Source organism: Myotis yumanensis, unplaced genomic scaffold, assembly GCF_028538775.1.
Source record: "Myotis yumanensis isolate MYYU_CA2020_CCGP unplaced genomic scaffold, mMyoYum1.0.hap1 SCAF_1, whole genome shotgun sequence".
In the NCBI taxonomy this organism is placed as follows: domain Eukaryota; kingdom Metazoa; phylum Chordata; class Mammalia; order Chiroptera; family Vespertilionidae; genus Myotis; species Myotis yumanensis.
In genome coordinates this window covers 134,796,617-134,820,100 of record NW_027223752.1, presented here as the reverse complement: position 1 = coordinate 134,820,100, position 23,484 = coordinate 134,796,617, and the positions used below count along the sequence as shown (strand labels likewise).

Below are 23,484 nucleotides of genomic sequence, written 5' to 3'. Positions count from 1 at the left end.
GCTACCAGGCCAGCCAAGGCGTGTGCCAGCAGGCAGAGGGAGGGGATGGCAACAGGGGAGTAGGGGGGGAGGGCAGTGGCGACCAGCAGCGGTGGAAGGGTTATGGGGGGGCGGGGCCGGCTACTCGCCAGCTAGCACTGTCCCCTGATCGGTCCGCCAGTTGCCTCCTGCAAAGGGAGGCCAGACTGCAGCTTAGGCCTGCTCCCCAGAGGGAGAGGGCCTAAGCAGTCAGTCGGATATCCCCTGAGGGCTCCTGGACTGCGAGACTCCGGAGCTGAGGGACCCCCTTGAGTGTACAAATTTTCGGGCACCAGGCCTGTAGTTACTTTATGAAGTTGCTTCTCCACTTATCTGAGAAAATGTAGACGCCATTCAAGAGAACATAACATTGAGGGGACATCTGTAATACTTTCCACAATAAAGATACATTTTTTAAAAAATGAACAAATGATCTGGAGACATTTCTCCAAAGAAGACCTATAAACGGCCAATAAACATAAAAAGATGCTCAACATCATTAGTCATTAGGGAAAGGCAAATGAAAACTTCAATAAAACAACACTTCATACCCTCCAGGATGGGTATCATCAAAAGTTCAGATAACAACAAGTGCTGCCAAGGATGTGGAGAAAATGGAATCATCATCCATTACTAGTGCAGCCACCTGGTAGAACAGCTGGAAGGTTATCAAATGCTAAACACCAAGCTACCATGTGACCCAGAAATTCCACTCCTAGGTATATACCCAAGAGAACCGAAAGCATGTTCACACAATAACGTGCACATGAATGTTCAGAATAGCATTGTTCACAATAGTAAAAAAGTAGAAACAAAACATCAATTGATAAATGGAGGAATACAATGTGACATATTCATTCAATGGAATATTATTCAGCAATAAAAAGGAATAAAGTCCTGATTCATGCTACAACATGGATGAACTTCAAAAACATGCTGAGTGAAAGAAGACACAAAAGACTCCATATTATCTGATCACATTCTTATGAAATGTCCAGAATAGCCCTAATGCATAGAGATAGGAAGTTGATTTGTGATGGCCTATAGGGCTGGAGAGGTGGGGGATATGGGAGTGGCTACTAATGGGTTTCAGGGGGAGGGTGTGGGATGAAAATGTTCTAAAATTGAATGTAGTGATGGTTGTACAGCTCTGTGAATGAACTAAAAACCATTTAATTGTACACTTTAAACTGTGCAGTATGTGAATTATATCTCAGTAAAACTGCTATTTTGAAAAAGTGGGGGGAAATAAATCTGCACCAAAAAAAAGAGACCATGACATTGAAATCATACCCATCAGTAATGAAAATGGCTGAGATTAGCTCTGATATGTAAGCTGCTGTTAAATGAAAAAAGCATTCAATGCAAATTTAAGTTTACCCCACCAGCTGTGGTAAAGATACACACTCCTGCCTGTTAAATGAGGTCCTTAACTCTGATTTTAGTCCCTTCTAGTGTCTCCTGTGGTATCAGGATGGCTACGACCAATACTGCACTCTTGGGGTGCTCTTTAAGAACTGAATTGTTGCCCTGGTCAGTGTCGTTCAGTGGTTGGAGCATCAGCTTGTGCACCAAAAGGTCACAGGCTCCATTCCTGGTAAAGGGCAGGTACCTGGGTTGCAGATTTGACCCCCAGCCCCCTGGGGGGGGGGGCGGCGGGGGGGGGTGCATGCCAGAGGCAACCAATCAATGTCTACCCCCCCCCCCCGCATCCCTCCCTCCTTCCTTCCCTCTCTCTGTCTCTCTTACCTTCCCTCTCCCACTCTCTCTAAAAATCAATGGAAAAAATATCCTTGGGTGAGAATTAACAACAAAAAAAGAACTGAATTCTAAATCACATGTCCTGCTTTTGGAGTTCTGTTCACATATTTTAAAAGAGCTGGGCCCATGGAATGGGTGGAAGGGCTATTGTCCACTGGAAGACAGCCATTCACCCTAAATGTCTCTACGATTGTGTTTCAATGAAGGTTTTTGACAGAAACCTTATAGAAGGTTCTGGCTCCACCACCTGGGGCTCCGATTCTGACTTTGCTTACATCTGTACTTTGCCCCAGAACCCATGACATGACCCCTCTGGCTTCACACAACCTTTTGCAAAACAATGTGATAAGTCTGGTGGATTTCCTGAGATTGTTGCAAATATTAACTACAAGAAGCAAATCTAGTTCCCTGTAGTTACAAAATAAAACTTATAATAGATTAGTGAACAGAAAATGACCATTGTTCTGATATATTCTGCCATATACCCCATCACTGGGAACTGTACTGATCTGTGGCTTACTGCTGGGGTTCAACTACTCCTGTTTGGGATAAACTGGTAAGTTTCAAAAGGTCAAGAGGCACTTGTAATAGACGGAAATAATATACAAGCTTTTGTCATGTAGCTTCAAACAGCCACCAAAACAGAACCCAAGAGTTGGTGTTATTATAAGAGACTCAGTTTAGTTTGAGATGTATGTCCCCCGAAAAGGTAAAAAAAAGGCTCATTTCTTTATTTCACACAAGCAGCCTATGCAAGAGCACAAACACGTGTGCCACACTCACGCCCTATGTTTACATTATTGGAAATGTAGCTACTCCAGGACCTCTATTCCTGGTAATGAACCACGACAAACTTGATTTCTCTTTCTTTTGATCACTCTACCCTTCCAGACTTTTCTGAAGAAGAAAGAAAAAGAGAGACACCAGGGGTACATACCTGACACAGAAGTATAAAACCACTGGTCCTGACTTTTTGGGAAAGTCGTGTTCTAAGACTCTTCGATCTAGCTGGAGCCAGTTTAAGTGTCCCCTGAGGAAAATAGAGACAAATTGATTATGGCTTTGGATTTTATAGAAGTTTCTTGTAACAAAGGTATATGTACAGCAGAATATGCTGGATCACAGTTGAATATGGACCTTTGTCTCACTATGAAGTGTTCAATATTTGAAGAACCCAGAGGAGTGACCTAGGTAACATGCATGAGTGGGAGATACCGTGAGACACAAGGGAGGAGACTGACACCCAGAAAGTCAGGGGTCAGAGCCCTAGCTGGTTTGGCTCAGTGGATAGAACATCGGCCTGTGTACTGACGGGTCCCGGGTTCAATTCTGGTCAATGGCACATGCCTGGGTTGTGGGCTTGATCCCCAGTAGGGGGTGTGCAGGAGGCAATCAATCAGTGATTCTCTCTCATCATTGATGTTTCTGTCTCTCTTTCTCTCTCCCTTCCTCTCTGAAATAAATAAAAAAATTAAAAAAGAAAGTCAGGGGTTGGAGACCCGCCGTCCATTTCTTAGACTGCACTAAAATTAAAGGGTACTGTGCTCCCGCTCATCCTAAATTCCCTTTCTACCTGGCTGTGGGCAGCTTTTTTCCCAAAGGACTCAAAACACACTTTAGAAACATGTCAGCAACTTCACAATATCTTGCTGGAAGCAGATGGGTCGAAAAGCCAGTAACAGATAATTTCATAAGAAATTAAAGTTACATCTACCATATGAGCTAGCCATTCTTCTCCTAGGTGTTTACCCAAGAGAAATGAAAGCATTTGGCCATGCAAAGACTTTTACACACAGATGTTCAGAGACACATTATCTTTCATAGCTCAAAACTTGAACAACCCAGATGTTTATCAAGAGGAATATATAAACAAATTATGATATAATTATGTAATAGAATACTATGCAGCAATAAAGACTACTGATATACACAGCAACATATATGAATCTCAAAATAATTATGCTGAGTAAAAGAAACCAGACTAAAAAAAGAGTACAAATTCTGTAATTCCATTTATAAGAAGCTCTAGAAAGTGCAGATTAATCTACAATGACAGAAAGCATCGTGGTTGCCTGGGGAGGGAGTGAGAAGGAAGGGTTGGAGGGCATAAAGAAAAGTTTAGGAGAGTGATGGATTATGTTCATTATCTTGGTGGAGGGGGGGTTTATTGGTGCATATATGTGTCAAAACTTATCAAATTTTATATTTTAATATGTAACATTTGTTGCATGTCAGTTATACCTCATTATAGCTATTTTAAACAGTGAACCACAGATACTTGATATACAAATGGAGTGACTTGTGCATTCCTTTCTTCCTCCACTCCCTCCTTCTCTTCTTTTCATTAATGTCAACTGAACACCTTCTCTGACAAAGGGTCTGGAGAGGAAGCAGGGAGCAAAATAAACATGATCCCTTTTCCCCTCGAGCTTATATGCTTGTACAGAGGCACTCAACCACTATTTCCACAATTAATTACATACTAACTAATAGTATTAGGACTATGACTTATGAGAACATGTAAGGATCTGATCTAGTTTGGGGGGGTCTGAGAAGCACTCCTGGCGTTTGAGTGAGATTTGAAGAATGAAAAGAGTTAACTCAGCAAAGAGGAAGGGGAATCACTTTCTAAGCAGAAGGGCCAGCATATGCAAAAGCCCTGAGGTGTCATGTGAGGAGGAAGGGGTCAGGCTGGAGAGAGGCAGAGACCAGCACCTGGGGCCTTGGAGGCCATGGTGAGGACGTTGGTCTTTGAAGAGTGAGACAGAGCCATGTGACAAGTATGTGCAGAAAAATGTACCCATTTTTTTCTCCTCTCCTCACCCAACCTCAGTCCAGCATCCTGGAGCCCTATAATCACGGTTACTTCGTAAACTCAGGTTGAACAAACACAACTGATTGTACAAAATCCCTTCAGGTGCCCGGTGCTATGTGACTCCGACGTTTAGAGTGCACAGACACATGTGGAAGGCTGGCACTTATTCTGTGGAGGATGAGAAGCAAAAGCTGTCTGCATTGCCCTAGTACAATGTTTGCTCCATCAAGCACATGCTGGCCTCCAAAAAATCAAAGAAAGCACGGTAGGAGCTCCCATCTCTATTTTAAAAATTCATTTAAACTGTATCTTTCACACACACACAAAATAAATCTCTCACTTCAGCCCACACCTATGGCCTAGGGATGATGTTTGGATTTGCTCTTTTCCCCTTCTTTTGAGAATCTCCATCTGGAAATAGATTTTTTTCTATAAACTTTTTTTTTTTCATTTTTGGTTACTCTTCTCTGAATATAGTAAGTGTGAAAAATAACAGGAAAAACATTTTTTAAGCTCTGGCTGGTGTGGTGCAATGGTTGGAGTGTCAGCCCAAGCACCAAAGGGTTGCAGGTTCGATTCCAAGTCCAGGGCACATACCTGGGTTGCAGGTTCAATCCCTGGCTCTGGTCATGGTATGCGCAGGAGGCAACCAATTGATGTGTCTCTCTCACATCAATGTTTCTCTCTCCCTCTCATATCTTTCCCGCTTTCTCTCTCTATCCTTCCCTCCTTCCTTTCCACTCTCTCTAAAAAGCAATAGAAAAAAAATATCCGCTGGTGAGGATTAACAAAAAAAAAAAAAGTTTTTAAAGTAAAATGACTGAACTAACTTCTTCCATAAATGGATAATTTCCCCAGCCAACTAGAATACAGACCTGGAAAGAGAAGGCAGGAGTGCCAATTTCATTTCTGGTAATACTGAAAATGGTGACCTCTGTGCCTTAGCTCAAGTTATTCCCTCTGCCTAGAATGCCCTTCCTCTCCTTAATTACACAGCGAAGTCCGACCCATCCTTAGACCTAGCTCTCCTGTGCCTCCTCCAGAAAGTCTTCCCTGATGCACCCCCAACACCCACACCTGCCTGGGACAGGACTCTCACAGCACCCACCCTGGGCACACCTCTGCTGCGGCATTTCCCGCAGTCCACAGAACTTACTGTGTGTATGCATTCTTTTCCCCAATAGTTTTTACATCTGAAAAATAAAGCAAAATGTACCTCATAAAGTAAAAGTGTTTTTGATTAACTAACAGGGGCGCGGAACCTTTGTTCTGCCAAGGGCCATTTGGATATTTATAATATCTTTCTCGGGACATACAAGATTATCAACATAAAAATTAGCCTGCTTATATTTGGTCAAACATTTAATTAACTCACCCCTAATGCCTTGGCAGGGACAGACCAAATGATTTTGCAGGCCTTACACGGCCCACAGGCCGGACATTCCCCACCCCTGAACTAGAAGGTGTTAAGACAAATGTGAGACCTAATTATTGGGGAATAAGAAGCTCCAGCCACTCCTTTCCTGCCTCTGAAAATGTCCCAAACCTCCCAGGATCTTCTCCGTGTGCCCAGCATCCTGCACACACGCCACATGCACGCTCTGCACGAAGACTCTGATCACGCTGTTGCTCATAATTGGAACAGTCTCTCCATCCTTTTATCTGAACGATAGCCATTGTTTGAGGCTGAGCTCAGTATAGACCTTTAGTGAAGTCTGCCTTGATTGCCTAAGTCTGGGCTTTCTTTCAAACTTCTCCAGAGCTCCTGGTTTGTGTCGTCTGCAAGGCATTTATAGCACAGTCGTGTACAATTAGTTATTTTAAAAAATATGATCTTTCTCCAGATATGTCGTAAGTTTTCAACATTTAAAAAAAAAATCCCAGAACCTAGCACAAGACCTGGCAAATAGAAGCTGCTCAAAAGCCCTTGCTCTTTGATTGGATGACTACCTCCAAAAGCGATGGATCTGTGCCCAGACCTTAATTTATAAAGGGGACTGAGTGACCACATGCAGAGGTCAATGCCTTGGAAGGTAAAACTGAATCTTACTCACAGTTCCCCTAGAACAGGGGTCCTCAAACTACGGCCCACTGGCCACATGCAAATACAAATATTGTATTTGTTCCCATTTTGTTTTTTTACTTCAAAATAAGATATGTGCAGTGTGCATAGGAATTTGTTCATAGTTTTGTTTTTTTTTTAAGTAAAAGTGTTTTTGATCAACTAACAGGGGCGGGGAACCTTTGTTCTGCCAAGGGCCATTTGGATATTTATAATATCATTCTCGGGACATACAAGATTATCAACATAAAAATTAGCCTGCTTATATTTGGTCAAACATTTAATTAACTCACCCCTAATGCCTTGGCAGGGACAGACCAAATGATTTCACAGGCCTTACACGGCCCACAGGCCGGACATTCCCCACCCCTGAACTAGAAGGTGTTAAGACAAATGTGAGACCTAATTATTGGGGAATAAGTTTTACCTTCCAGGGCATTGACCTCTGCATGTGGCCCCCTGTTTAAAAAGTTTGAGGACCCCTGCCCTAGAATGACAGGCACGCCACAATGGGGCATGGCCATGAGGGGAAGCACCAGGGTTGGTCCTAAGGCAGGAGAGGAGTGAGCAGGCATAGGCAGAGCCTTTACTGGGGTTTCCATGGATGTCAAGACAAGGGGAAACTGCTCAGGTTGGCTAGTTTGAATAACTCTGGCAGCCTTAGGGGTATAGGGCTGTCCTGGCTCTCTGGTCCCTGGCCCTGGGTCAGTGATGGCGAACCTTTTGAGCTCGGAGTGTCAGCATTTTGAAAAACCCTAACTTAACTCTGGTGCCATGTCACATATAGAAATTTTTTGATATTTGCAACCAGAGTAAAACAAAGACTTATATTTTTGATATTTATTTTATATACTTAAATGCCATTTAACAAAGAAAAATCAACCAAAAAAATGAGTTCGCGTGTCACCTCTGACACGCGTGTCATAGGTTCGCCATCACTGCCCTGGGTTGATTTGGGGCAGGGGAACTATTGGCTTGTGTGTGAGACCTAGATAGAGGGAGTGGTTCCGAGTATGGGCTCTGGACAGCAGGAGAGATGTGAGCAGCTTCCACTGTGCGTTTGGCTCTGTAATTAATGGGTGCTAAATAAATACAGAATCTAAGAAAACACATAAAGGCAACCCATCCAATGGCCACATATATTTAAATGCATTCTTTTGCCTGTCAATGATTCCTGATAAATGGTCTGAGGGAAAGAACCTTTTCATGATGCTTAAGAGATAAGTCCTGCTCCCATCCCAGGGGCATAACATGCCTCGCCACACAGGCGGCTTGGAATTCCACGTGGTCTTGAGGGGCACAGTTCACTTGTTGAAGAACCTCAAAGTGGGGACACTTGCATGAGGGGATGCTGAGATAGGTACCACTCTGTTGGGTTTGCTCCTGGCCTTTCTTCTTCATCCATGTTCACGGAGGCCAAATGGAGGGGTGGATTCCCTCTCTGGATAATTTTACCCCCATACTAAACTTTTTAAAAGGATGACATTTTAGCAATGGATTTATTTAACTGGCAATTCCTTTCTCCCCAGCATATATTGGTTTATCATTTATCAAACAATAAACTGATAAGAAAGTATGAAAATGGTCAGCAAGCAGAGAGAACAAGGAGGCCAGAATCGCCCCTAAATTGAATAAGGAAATAAATTTCCTTTCCCCACTTCCTTATTTGAACTCCTCAAGCCCAGTTCTGCGGGGTTGGCATGATGTGAATACCCACAGGGCTCTGGTATCCATGCGGAGGGGGCTTCCCCACATCTGGAGTCCTGGGATCCTGAGGCAGAAGGAAGTCAGCTCCCTTCATTTCATGTCACCAAGAATCTCTCCACTGAAGGGATAAGTGACTCATCCAATGTCCCTTATGATAACTGCCCAATATTTGGGCAAAAGCTAAAAGATGGATTAAAAAGCAAACTGGAAACCCTAGCTCTGAAACCACCACTTCTGCTGCAATCAGACTTGTTAAAATGTTTCTGCTCATTGTTGGGGTTCAAAGTCGTATTTCCTACACCCAGTGGCATCAAGCATTCCTCGCTGCCCAGGACCTTTTCTTTCCTATGTGGCACCTCACAGTTCTGACATCAAGTTTCTTTCTCAAATTTTCTAAAAATGTAAGTCAAGGTGGACCAGGGTGGAACAAAGAGGTAAAAGAAGCATAGAAGCATTTGGTTTTCATTATTCTTATTGATTTTTCATTTGAGAATGCACATCAGGACATTTGCTAATAACAAAGCACAAACATAAAAAAAGGCTCCAGCAGACACTTGGTATTTGTTATTGTTTGACTGATAACTATCATTAAAGCTGCGTAAGATAACACTCATTTGGTTTATGGTGGCAATAGGTCAAACTGTTGGGTCACTAATAAATACACAATAGCTTCTGGGCAACAGAAATTAGAAGCATTTATTTAACAGATTGCTTTTAGCTTCTACATATAATACAAATATATTTCTGGTTCAAGTGTTGGCACCTTCAATAGAGATGCTTTAAGGAGAGCTTTGTTGGTAGAGAGTTACTGGAGGGTGGAAGTGTATGCTAAGACTAAGCTGAGCATTCTTGGACCCCAGGGGAGTAGGATGCTCTGTGCCTTGTAGAGGTTCTCACTGCAGACAGCTGGCCTCACATGAAATTATGGAAAGCCAGGGTAAAAGTAAGAAATTCTTACAGATGTCCCTAGATGGAGAGGTGGGTGGGAGCTCTTCAAATGAAACCATGATTGGCTTTTAGTGTTCTGACTCAGAAGTGCATGTTCTCATCAAGGACAGCTCAGGGTACTGATTTAGCTAGAAATCCTCAAACAGTGGTCTTCCAGTGTGTGAGTGTGTATGTGAGAGGGTGTGTGTGTGTCTGTGAGTATATATGAGTGAGAACATGTGAGTTTGTGTGTGTGTGTGTGTGTGTGTATGAGAGAGAGAGAGAGAGAGACTGCACCTGCACCAGACAGACGCACAGAGAAAGATTAAGATGAGTATATTGGGGAAACCAGATGACTAAAACTTGGGCTATGTGGTCCAACTGAGTTTATGGCCTTAATTTTTTTTATTTATGGAGGATTTGTCTGCTTCAATCCTTCTTTTATAGTACCTCCTACCCTATATCTTATTTACCTCCTAAACTAAAAATACAAGCCACACAAAGGGTCAAAAGTCTAGTTGTTTCTGGTGCTGAACAGTGGACGCTAAATAATTATCTGTTAAGAAACAAATAACTTCACATCAAATGACGTCAGCTTCAAATATGCCCCATAGATCAATGTTATTGTCAGCCTGGGATGGCCATTCATGTAAAGACCCAGCTCCTGTCCTAAGGAAACAATCTTCAGTGAGAATTCATTCTGCTCTTCCTCATGCAGGATCTGAGCTCCCCCGCAACACTTTCTTTAGGAAGTAAGAAGTCAAGAGAAAGCCCGGCTCCCTAAGGCCTTCTCAAATCACCTCATTCTTTCTTTCTTTATTTTGGCTACACACAGAAAGGGTTCTGCTAAATCCCTTTCTGGTCACTAAATAGAAGGTAGGGCTGTGTGCCATCCGTCTGCCAGTCTCTGAGGAGGCCATGCACGGTGAATGCCATGTTCCAGGAGCAGCTGTCACAACCCAGGCTTAGAGGTGTAGCACTGATTCTCTCTGCAGTCATGTGGTTCAGGGCATTTAATGAATGAAAATTTCAAACCTATTTCTAAATACTAGATTTCTTTCCCAGAGCTACATATGTCGTTGTTTCTTCCACAACTGGGAAACTGCTTTTCTGCTTTATTTTTAAATGGCAGATAAGCTTGAGACCGGGAGAGCTTAGACACTGTTCAGATGGCTGGCCAGTGAAACTGCTTTTCTACTTTATTTTTAAATGGCAGATAAGCTTGAGACCAGGAGAGCTTAGACACTGTTCAGATGGCTGGCCAGTGCTAGTCACAGTTCTAGCCAAGGGCACACGAGGACTCAAGGACATTGCCCTTTTGTCCTGGTATTGCGTCGAGAGGCCAATTAATTAAGAAACACTGGACCTTAATTATCAGAATAAATCAGACTCCCCAAACAGTACTAATCAATGATTCAACTAATTAAAGCATTGCATGTTATCTTAAAAAAATCCCTAATTGGTGCTTAAACTAGGATTCTAGCTTTAGAATGTCTATAACCCCTCTAAAAATCTAAGCATAAGTTATTTTATGGGTAAACTTTTGTGGAAGCAAGGGAATGTACCTTCTTAAAAAATTTCAAAGAGGTCTGTGATTAAGTAAGAGTGTAAGAGCTTCCTTAATTGGCATGTGAAATTTCTTTACTTGGTATGTGAAAATACATTCTAACTGTACCTGGCTTTTAAAATGTGCAGTGATTGCTGACCAAGTTTCTCAACTTTCTCCTTCAATTATCCAAATACTTCTTAAAGCTCTCATTACAGAGATACTCACTTACAGCATCTGACACACAATTCTCAAAATTTATGATAGGAGATTCAAATTAAAATATATTATTATAATCATTATTTCAACTTGGGGTGTGTCAGACTATTTCTGCTAAATGGTCTAAAAGTTGTTTAGTTATAGCTTTTGATGATGAGATTCTCTGTCAACAATTTCCTTTTAACTTTAAAAATTAAAAACTTGTTTATTTGCAAATGTCCAAACTGGCTAAATTGTATACATTAAATATGTGCATTTCTTTGTATATCAATTATACCTCAATAAAGGTTTTTTTTTTTTTTTAATATATATTTTATTGATTTTTTACAGAGAGGAAGGGAGAGAGATAGAGAGTTAGAAACATCGATGAGAGAGAAACATTGATCAGCTGCCTCCTGCACATCTCCCACTGGGGATGTGCCCGCAACCCAGGTACATGCCCTTGACCGGAATCGAACCTGGGACCTCTCAGTCCGCAGGCCGACGCTCTATCCACTGAGCCAAACCGGTTTCGGCAAGGTTTTTTTTTTTAAAAAAAAAAAAACCCAAATAGAGAAAACAAAATTATGATTGAGAATAAATCAGATAATTAAATATAGTGCTTTATTGATATAAATTATACAATCAGATCCATGAGCTCTGAAATTTTAAACACCTAACAATTTGGGTGCTGCAAAAAGCATTGAAAATATTTCAAAAATAAAATGCAAAAATAGGGTTCCTTAAATGATGGATGCCAATGCTTAACAGGTGGAATTCCCAGCCACACTATTTGGACTGGTGGCTAAATACTAAAGCTGAACTTCTCTGAGTTGGTTCTCACAATGTTAGGTTTCCAGAGTCTGTCTGGAGTGGAGAGAGTCTATAACTTTCAGATCCCTGGCACGTGCCATTACTGGCCCCAAATATTCAAAGTTTGAGTGAAATCAGCTTTTCTTCTTGGATCTGGAGAGAGGAAACAGAGGTAATTTATTCCACCATTCCCCTCTCTCTGGAACTGGGGTTTTCATACTTGGATGCATATCAGAAAAATCTTGCTGCTCAGTCCCCTTCCCGACCAATTAAATCACAATTTTGGAGGCAGGTGCCAGGCATTGGTATTTTATAAAATGACCTAGGTGACTCCAAAGTGCAGCAAAGGTTGAGAACCACAACTCCAGTAAAACAGAAATAATTTTTTTAGTATCAAATTAATATGAGGCTCTTCCTTTGTTTCAGAATGTTTTAAAGGTGGCTGAAATGTCATTGTTTGCTTGTATCACCACAATTTAGATCATGTACAGGTAACCATCTCTGTCTATCACAGCAGATTTATTCAAATTAAAAGAGGCTTCATATTATTGAATCTTAGAACAGAAAAGGGCATTCATGGGAAAACTGGTGACATTGGAATGAAGTCTATGGTTTAGTATCAATAATATGATAATATAATTCTAATATATAAAAAGCCAGGGGCCGTAACAACCGAAAAAACTGGACGGATGACCGAACAGCAGGCTGTGTAGGGCAATGAAGCCGTCAGGGGGGTTAGTGAGAGATGACCAAACGACTGAACAACAGGCTGCATAGGGTGACCAAGCCGGCAGGGGGGTTAGTGCAGGACAACCAAATGACTGAACAGTAGGCTGTGTGGGGTGACCAGGCCGGCAGGGGGGACAGTGAGGGGCAACCAGGTCAGTGGGGGGGGGGGGCAGTTAGAGAAAACCAGGCTGGCAGAGGGGGGCAGTTGGGGGCAATAGGTCAGCAGGGAGGCAGTAAGGGGCAATTAGGCCGGCAGAGGGGGGACAATTAGCGACGATCAGGCCAGCAGGCAGAGGCAGTTAGGGGTGATCAGGCTGGTAGGGAGGGGCAGTTAGGGGCAATCAGGCAAGCAGACAGGTGAGCAGTTAGGAGTCAGTGGTCCCAGATTGTGAGAGGGATGTCCGACTGCTGTTTTAGGCCTGATCCTGGAGACCCAAGGGGTCCCGGATTGGAGAGGGTGCAGGCTGGGCTGAGGGGACCCCTCACCCCTGTGCACAAATTTCAAGCACTGGGCCTTTAGTGGAGTAATATTAACATAGCTTGTAAAGTATCAACACATTTGGGGATGCTGGGTGAAGGGTATGTGGAACTCTGTACTACCTTTGCAATTTTTCTGTAAATCTAATTATTTCAAAATATAAAGTTTAAAAATTAAATTTAGAAAAGAGAAGGAAAAGTGGAGTTAGTACTGATGCTACAACATTGTGGATTAACTAACAATATTAAATATCTTGCACTGTGTACTTGGATACTTTATTCATAAGCACAACTTATGGGGAAGAAAAGCATAGATACACTTCCAATTTCCTGTCTGCATTCTGCTATATATATATATCTTCTCTCCAGCCCCAACTAGATCCTACAAAATGTCATCAACAGCAGTTAATACTGAAAGACTCATATATTCTACTTTAAGGAATTATAAAGCTGGTGGTAATATCTTATACTTCTACAGCATTTTACAGCTTACAACACTTTCTAAGTGTTAGTCTTGCTTGATTTTGCATGAGGAAATAGGCAATACAAAGGATATACCATGGGCTGGAATAAAGAATGAAATTTCATCTGCATTTGATTATAAAATACGGAGTGTAAGCTCCTGCAGAAACCACACACACACTCACGCAGGCATGCACACACACACATAGTACATGTCACAGTACATGTCCCAGTACAATGAACAATTTGAAAATACTGTTATTGAAAGATCTTATGTTAGTGTCCAGGGGCACATATAACGTAGCCCTTCAACCTCTAGACCAGTGGTTCTCAACCTTGGCTGCACATTAGAATCACCTAGGAATCTTTTTAAAATCCTGATTTCTGAACCTCATCCTCCGGAAATTCTGTTTCTTTGTTATGGGGCGGGGCCACAACATTAGTAACAAAGAAACAGAATTTCCGGAGGATGAGGCCCAGAAATCAGGATTTTAAAAAGATTCCCAGGTGATTCTAATGTGCAGCCAAGGTTGAGAACCACTGCTCCAGACTAAGTCACACCCACAGGCACAGCTTTCATTCTTTCCTTTCTTACCAGGAAAAGGAGAAAAGTTCAGATTATCAAAGAGGCCACCAGCCAATGTCCCTTGGCCCCAGATGTTGTCAGGCCATGACTTTGCCCTGAGTCATGGCCGTCCCCTTTGTTTCTGTCTCCTGTCCTTAATTTCCTGGGGGCCCTGACACTCACCGTTTCCCCCATGAGTCAGGTCCACCTGCCAGTTCTTTTTCAGGAACTGTCTGCAGCTGCTGCTCTTTTCCGCTAATCTACTGGCCTCTGGCTGCTCCTGCAATTGCTGAAGAAACGCTCCCAACCAGACTTGAGTGAAGGGGTGGTGGTGACCACACTTTCTCTGCACTGTGCCAGGAGATGGCTCATATCCTCTTCCTCACCACCCCCCACAGAGCCCTCCATCGGCCAATTCCACTCCAGGGTGGGGGACACCTTCCTCCGGCCTGGCCTCACACACATGCACACACAAGCTTTCCTGGCCAACCCAGGGGACCAGGGCAGCCCAGACCTGGCACCACTCGATGCGTGAGTGGTCTGTGCTGCACACCTCACTCTCCTTTCTGTGACATGTGCCTGCTCTCCCATCCAGGAGAATGGCTTTCTACCTGCAGCCCACTCCTGCAGGTGCTGTTGGGCAGTGATGTGACACACTCAGCAGGCGTAGTTCTCCCTCCTTAGCACAGCTCAACCTGCTCACTCTTAGATTCTTATTTATTCAAAAGGGAGATCTCAGTGGGACTCGTGTAGAGGTCATGGCGTCTTTGAGAAGAGTAACGGTTCTTGGGAAATGTGAATGATGGGATATAATTAATCAAAACCTCTGGGTTCCTTTTAATTAGTATGAATTAAAAGGAACAAACGTATGAATACCAATTTGGGGGGGTTACAGGAGAAAGGGCAGAAACACCTGCACTTTTGAAAGTAGCAGTTCTCAATGTGTATTTGTTTTAAAGCATTCCCACCACTAGGCTGGATCCTTCCCACCGCAGCCCTCCTTTCACGGCCGGCTTACTTGGCTCTACCCACAGGCATGGCGATCCTTCTAGACCAGGGCCACCACTCCTGCCTTCCTCTGGCCCAGTTCCTGACAGGCTCAAGGCCAGGGCTGACCTGGTTCCTCCCAGCTTTCTTGAGGAAGATGCGACTGCTCCTGCTGTCTGTACCCCGATCACCCCACCATCTGAACTGTTGCTAATTCAGAAGCAATTGGATGTCCCAGTTTGCCCAAGACAGTGCCAATTTACACCACCTTTTGTTTCCAGGGTCTGGATTTGCAGTTCCCAGGCTCAGAGTATCCAGGTGCAGACATACCTGATCACCTCTCCTCCTCCCCACTGTGGCTGCCTCCCGCCCTTGCTTTGAGCCCATCCTGCCTTGACAGCTCCATCTGGTCAATGGCTCATGGCCTCGCCTACACTGTCCTGTCCAGCCACCAACCCAACCCTGATCTATTAGTATTTTAGAGTATCATCTCTGTAATTCTAAAGATTTGCAGGAGTGTGTGTATATGTGTGTGTATACACTCAGAGGAAAGAAAAGCATTACACATTTGCTTAGAACACATTCTTACCTAGTAGTCTGTGCAGGTTTTTACCATATTCTTTTGCTAACAGTATATTAAGAAGGAAATTAGCCCGGCCTGTGCAGCTCAATGGTTGAGCGTCCACCCATGAACCAGGAGATCAAGGTTTGATTCCCTGTCAGGGAACATCCCTGGATTGTGGACTCAATCCCCAGTAGGGGGCATGCAGGAGGCAGCTGATCGATGTTTCTCTCTCATCATTGATGTTTCTATCTCTCTCTCCCTCCCCGTCTCTCTTCCTGAAATAAAAACATATTTTTTTAAAAAGAAGAAAATTGAAATTTTAGTAAAGATTTCCTAACTTGTGTTGTAAAACACCTCTTTATAGAGCCAAACTGAAAGGTCTTTAAAGCAAATGTACTTTTCATCCGATGAGTGGTTGAATTCCTGATTTTTATTTTCTCTATTTCAGCTTAGACAGTAAAACTGCACAGATACTTTTCATTTTGAATTTATCATCAAATTCACTTCCTGTTATTGTTATTCCAACACTGGAGAGAAAAGTTGACTTTCCAGAAGTTTTCATTTAACTTTAATAGAAAACAAACTCATACAAATCTACTTCAAACAAACAAACAAACAAACAAAAAAGCATTTCAGTTCTGAACACAATCTGCAATTTGATTATAGGAACTAGTTTACCTAATAATTCCACAATATGAGCATCACCCTAATTATATCCGTTGGCCATGCCGGGCATGATCACAAGGCCTTTGAAATTCAAATGATGAACTTGGACTGAACCCTGACCACAGGACCCAGTGGCCTGCAGCTGAGCTCATTCTGACAGTTGGGACAGTTGTGATTTCCAGTTTCCTGTCAAGTTTGGAGGGCTCATGGGGCACTTACGTCTCATCTGTGAAGGCTATTCCAAAATATTCCTTTTCCTTCAGATTGAAGTGAGATGCCACGAGGTCAAGCAGCTCCTTGGCCAAAAGCTTGGGCTGGAGGGAAAACAAAATGGAGAAAGGGTAAGTGATGAGAGATTACATTTCCTAAAACAGGCAATTTCCGATTTACATAATTTTTTTAAATGCAATGTCTCAAAGCCCTAGTACATCGATGCAAATGATTCTTATAAAACCCAAAGGAGTGGATAATGAAGGCACCACTGAGTAAACAGCCAGGTACAGATGGAGACCTTCTGCCTTGTTCCTAGTTTTTTCCTACTACAAACGGCACTCACTCACGGAAAGACTGTCAGCCCTGGGGCTCTCCGTCCCCACACAGGAGAACGTTTCACACTGAACAGGAAGATGCCTTACTTAAAAAAAATACATATATATAAGATAAATACACAAATTATATGTTTAACATATATCATATTTATATTTTTATAATATATGTTTTAACATATATTTAATTATATTAATATTAATATAATGAATATATTCTATATTCTATAATATACTAGAGGCTCGATGCATGAAATTCGTGCACAGGTAGGGTCCCTAGTCCTGGCCGGAGATCAGGCCAATCTGTGGGGCGACTGGCGGGACTACTGGGGAGGGGGATGGTCCCCGCTGGCACCCGCCTTGGCCAGCTTGGCACTGACTTCTTGCTGACTCTGTCCCCCACTGCCTCCCGAAGGCCAGCTTTGCCCCCTGGCTTTGCCTCCCGCTGCCTCTGGTCGCCCCCTGCTGGCACCTGCCTTGGCTGGCCTGGGGCCTACAGGCTGGGGGCAGCTCCTGTGTTGAGCATCTGCCCCCTGGTGGTCAGTGCGCACCATAGCAAGGGTCGATTTGCATACAGACAGTCCTGGGGTTATGTCGGACTCGACCTACATTTTTTCGTGGTTACGTCGCCATCTCCCATTTATTTATAAAAAAAAAAAGTTCCGTCATTTCGACATATGTACATATGTGCTTTATGTTTTTTATTATTTATTTACCACAAGTAACGGTCAGGAATTGTTATCTTTCTTTTAAATTTCTTTTTTTAAAAACATATTTTATTGATTTTTTACAGAGAGGAAGGGAGAGGGATAGAGAGTCAGAAACATCGAGGAGAGAGAAACATCGATCAGCTGCCTCCTGCACACTCCCCACTGGGGATGTGCCCTCAACCAAGGCACATGCCCTTGACCGGAATCGAACCTGGGACCCTTCAGTCCACAGGCCGATGCTCTATCCACTAAGCCAAGCCGGTTAGGGCTCTTTTAAATTTCTTTTATTGTTTCACTTCATTACTGCTGTGTATGTGCTCCATGTGAGTGATGTAGGTGCTTATGTAGGTGGGTTCCGACTTACGGCGAAAATCACGTTACGTCGTGCCGTAGGAACGGATCTCTGACGTAACCCGAGGACCTACTGTATTTGGCTTTTATTATATAGGATATTTTATGTTACATATGTAATATGTATTGTAATGTATATATATTTAAAATATATTAATATCTACTTAAAATATGTTTAATATATCATACTTATATTAATATCATAATCAATAGATTACATATTATAGACTATCTATTAATATATGTATTTAACATATACTTATACAGTATTTGCTATGGGCCAGGCCCTGCTCCAAGCACTTTACAAATACTAGTCTCCTTAAACCTCATCACAGCCCTAGAAGGTGGTTCCATCATTGTACGGGAGAAGACAGGGGCCCAAAGACTAAACATCTCTGTTTAAGTATTGGGGCGGGGATTTGAATCCTGGCTCCACCCTTGAACACGCTCTGTGCTCCCATAATTAAAAATACAAACAATGAAAGTATCTTCCTGCAAGAAATGTTAAAGCTATGGCCAAAGGGCCTTGGGAATAATGTTTACGAATAAACTGAAAATGCACCTTCCATTTGCCTTTCCAAAGGAAAAGATCAGCCTTTACCTATGAAGGTTTTTATCATAAGCTCATTCCTAAGCATCTCTGCCAATGTAAAGGAGTTCCCAGAGCTTTAGGCATGAAATCATGTAGATGCCTGCACTGTCCATACCTCATTCGCATGGGTCCATCACTGTTGACATGACCACAGCCACCAGGCTCTGTCTGATGGAGACACAGGGCTACCCGGGAAGAGTCATTTCTAAATGAGCTCCCAGGTCAGGTATATGCAATTGCATTGCCTTTACTCTATGACAACTACTCCATCCCAAGCTCACTTGCTGGATGTCTCCAAGCTCAGAGCAAAAACAGATTCCAGAAGAGAAAACGTATGCTTGTTTGTGTATGTACATGTATGTGTATTTATAGTGTTCCTGAGTGTATTTCCTCTTCTGGTGGCTACTCTGTTGCACATCTCTGTTAGGACAGTGGATAAGACATGCAAATCAAAGTCTACTTGACAGTTTTAGAATTACCATATGATCCAGCAATTCTACTTCTGGGTATTTATCCAAGGGAAACAAAAATACCCATTCAAAAAGATACACGCACCCCCATGTTCAATGGCACATTATTCATAATAGCTGAGACATGGAATCAACCTAAGTGTCCATCAATTGATGAATGGATAAAGAAGAGATGGTGAATATGTACAATGGAATATTATTCAGCTATACAAAAGAAGGAAATCCTGCCATTTGCAACAGCATGGGTGGACCTGAGGGTATTATGCTAAGAGAAATAAGTCACACAAAGATGAATTCCATTATAATCTCACTTATATGTGGAACCTTAACAAATTTAAAAATAACTCATAATACAGAGAACAGATCAGTGATTGCTGAGGAGGTGGAAGGCTGAAATGGGTGAAGGTGTTAAAAAAAAAAGAGACAGTCTGATTTCTAATTTCTTATTTTGGGCACTGCCCTGTGCTGCACTGTGTCCCCCAAGGAATTCATGTGTTATGTTGAGGCCTAACCCCGATGTGATGATCTTTGGAGACTGGGCCATTGGAAGACGATCAGGCTTAGACGAGGGCAGCCCCATGGTGGGATTAGTGTCCTTATAAGAAGAGACACCAGAGGGCTTGCTTGCGCTTTCTCTCCACCGTGAGAGGGCGCAGTGAGGAGGCACACCAGAAAGAGCCCTCCCAGGGTGGATCCTGTTCTCCCACTTCCAGCCTCCAGAACTGTGAGAAAATACATTTCTGTTGTTTAAGAAACCTAGTGTTTTGTCACAGCAGCCCCAGCAGACGAAGGCAGGTGCACTCCCTTTGGTTCAACACTGGAGTGTCTAATATAGGCAATGTACGAGCCAGCACTGCAGGAGATATAAAACGAGCAGCATGTAGCTTGCCAGTGAGGACTTATATTTTCCCAGGGGCACAAAGTAAGGGCCAATGTTCCTTTGAAAAAGCCAAAGCAGATGGTTCCCCCTTGTTGCCTGGCTCCTGGGCTCACAGGGTGCCAACCTCTAGGCCTCAACAACCTCCAGTTTACCAGTGAAACAGCAGGAAAGGACAGCAGTGGGTTTGAATTGAGGGCAGAGCTTCCTCCCCCCAGAACATGTAAATCAACTGGAGAACCCATCCTGTTAAATCAAAGCCATCTAATATTCTATACTTGCGTCCACACTAAAATTTGAAAAAGTGAAAAAGCAATCTGTGGCCAACATGGAATGCAAGGCTTTATGTAAGACCCTCCTTCATAAGTAGTGGCAACCTACCACGAGGAATGCAGTGTGGCACACGTGGCCCATCTCAGAATGTCTCTGATAAATTACAAAGTGGAATCCGAGATGAGGGGGCTCCTGAGGCTTCTAGCTGTGCTTGCTATGTGCTGCTGCCGGCACCACCTCCACCCCCCGCAGGCACCTGGCTGCCCAGATACAAAGCATTTAATGTACAGGTTGTGACTGAATATAAGGCAGCACCATGGCAGATTTTTAAATTGCATAATCTATCTGTCCAAACGATTGCCGCCCCTTTCAAAATAGTCGCAGTGTTTCCACGATGCCTGCTATTTCTTAAAACATTTGTAATAATCTTTTGGGTTTGCCTTTGAAGCTTGTGTCCCATTTATAAAAGCATCCTCACTATTAATACATTTTCTTGCTCACAGAATGAACTTGTTTTTCCAATTGGCTAATGTCACTTGAAGTCAAGTGTACTGAATGGGGACAGAGAGGGGGGAGGAGGTGAGCATGCTGAGTCAAACTGGTTTTATACAATGAGGTGTGACTGTAAAGTAATTATTGTGGGTTCTTGAGGGTCATGGTGAGGTTTCCAGCCCTGACTTAGAAACGATAGAAATAAGATTGCCTTCTCTTTGAGAGGTAAACTTTAAAGCCAACATCTCAATAGAAGTGGTTAGAGAAACATAAATTTACCCAGGAAGAGAAAGAATTACAGTCATGCACCACTTACCAATCAGGATATATTCTGAGAAATGTGCCCTTAGGTGATTTCGTTGTTGTGCAATACTGAGTGGGGCAATACACAAACCTGCACGGTACGGCCTACTACACACCCAGGCTGCACGGCATAGCCTAATGCTCCTAGGCTCCAAGCCTGTACAGCATGTTACTGTACAAAAGAACATGAGGTTAAATCAAGCACAAGAGAAAATGATGGCAATCAAGAGACAAGGTAAGCACGAGATGTTTGAGGCTGCTGCCAGCACAACATGGCATACTGTGTTACAGAAAACTGTTTAATATATATAAGCAGAAAGAGTACACTAACATAATGATAAAAAGCATAATAAATACATAAACCAGTAACATTTATTGTCAAGTATGATATACTGTACATAATTATATATATCAAGTATTATGTACTGTACATAACTGTGTGGATCACACTTTTATCTAACTGGAAGAGCAGTGGTTTGCTTACATCAGCATCACCTCAAACATGTGGGTAATGTGTTGAGACCATTGCATGGACTATGACATCACTAGGCAATAGGAATTGTTCTGCTCCATTATAATCTTATGGGCCATGTTTGTGGTCCATCACTGACTGAAACATTATGTGGAGCATGAGTGTACTCTCAGGGCTGGAACAGATATAACAGGAGTAAATACAGTGATCATTCCATGGAGAGGGCAGGGTGAATGGAAGGTGTGTGTGGGGAGGGGCTGGAGAAGCAGTTTGGAAAAGGGAGGGGAGCTGTGGTCCTTTTATGTGGTAGCAATGGGGCTACTTTAGCTGATCATATTAAACACTCAAATTACCTATTTAGCTCTCCTTCAAATAGCATCCTTCCAAAGACCTTGCTGAGGCACTGCTGTTTTAGACATGGTGCTGACCATCCTACATGCTTGTGGGACTATCCTATATAATAAAACCCTAATATGCAAATCAACCAAACAGTGAAATGACCAGTTGCTATGATGCACATTGACCACCAGGGGGCAGATGCTCAATGCAGAAGCTGGCCCCTGGTGGTCAATGCACTCCACAGAGGGAGCTTCGCTCAGCCGCAGTGGTGAAGGCAGGAGCCTCTCCCACCTCTGCAGCAACACTAAGGACCCCTCAGGGGATGTCCGACTGTGGGAAGTGGGCCTAAGCCAGCAGGCGGACATCTCCCAAGGGGTCCTGGACTGTGAGAGGGTGCAGGCCAGGCTGAGGGAATGCCCCCTCCAGTGCACGAATGTTGTGCACCGGGCCTCTAGTCTGAAATAAGAGACTGTCATTCCTTTGCCAATGAAGACTCTCATCTGGAGCTGTCAGGGGCTGGGTCACAGCAAAGCCAGGATTCCCAACGAAATCAAGCTGGTGTCAGAGATCACCATTAACCCTCTGCCATGCTGCCTCTGCTTCCTGGGTGAGCGGTCAAGGATCATGGGCTGGACTTGGGATGGGGCAGGGGGGGTGGGCATGTTTGGATGAGGCTTACAACACTCAGTGAACCCAGTACACTGGCATTCAGACATCAGTACTGACAGTTTAGAGTGTGGTACTGATTTATATGTAATCAGTACTTTGAACTTGGTTAATGTGAGTCTTCCCTGAGCCTACAGAGCTAAAAGTCCGATTCAGCACCCTGAGGAAGTCACCAGAGTACTGCAGCCACCTAGGAGCCTCTTGGAGACAGACTTTTGGCCTTTCCATGGTGACCTAACCCTATGATTTAGCCTGTTGACACAAAACTCTTTGTATTGGGATTTCTACAGTGAACAAATGAATTTTCTTGGCGACTCATAAGCTGAAGGCAACCAAAAGGATTTGAGCAACAGCATCATCGCCAGAATAAACATGATCTCACTCTTTTCAATGACTGCATCCATTTGGATGCCTATCGTTACTTAAAAAATGTTTTAAGTTAGTCCCATTGAAGGGGTTGATAACAGATCCTGGAAGATGTGGATGTTACAACTCTCAAATTTTAAGTCCCTTTGAAAGCCATACCCTATACAATTACTGCATCATGTTGTACACCTGAAGCTAATATAATGTTACATATCAATTACACCTCAATAATAATAATTTAAGAAGCCACCCTCTGTCTTTCCCTCCATCAGTGACAGCACTCCCACAAAACAGATGGACGTGTAATGTAAGTGAGAAATAAACCTTGTAAAACTGCTGAGATATTTGGGGTTGTCTGTCATCAACAACACAACCTAGGTCATCCTTACTGATCAGGCATAAAACCTTTCACTTCTCTGTACAGTTGGTTTAAGGAATCAGCCCTGTGATTTCCTGAGCTTGCAAACTCAGGAAACTCAAGGTAAGACAATACCCTACCTTGACGCGATGATGATTAATGTACTACATTGTTCCAAACTTTCCTTAAACTAATTTAGAGAAATTGCTGGGTAAGCAGAAAGCTTTATGCTCTTATGTACTTTGAAGGGATGTTTACAGAATCCTGCTGATTATAATTCGACAATTACTTGCACTATAAACATCTGTGGAGTTTGCAGGGATCCGGCTGGGAGTGAGGCCAGGGAGGCAGTAGCCCAGTCAAGTTCTACAG

The 23,484-nt window shown here is 43.1% G+C and overlaps 1 protein-coding gene across 2 annotated transcripts in view; it reads right to left on the bottom strand.

Moving 5' to 3' along the window:
• Positions 1-23,484, bottom strand: part of FRMD4A (FERM domain containing 4A) — a 363,981-nt gene that overhangs the window by 155,636 nt on the left and 184,861 nt on the right. For both annotated transcript variants that reach the window (XM_070432133.1, XM_070432141.1), the window contains exons 3-4: positions 16,518-16,612; positions 2,717-2,809 (exon numbers count right to left, since the gene is read on the bottom strand). In XM_070432133.1, coding sequence (XP_070288234.1) covers positions 2,717-2,809; positions 16,518-16,612 — 188 coding nt within the window. The remainder of the gene's footprint in view (positions 1-2,716; positions 2,810-16,517; positions 16,613-23,484) is intronic.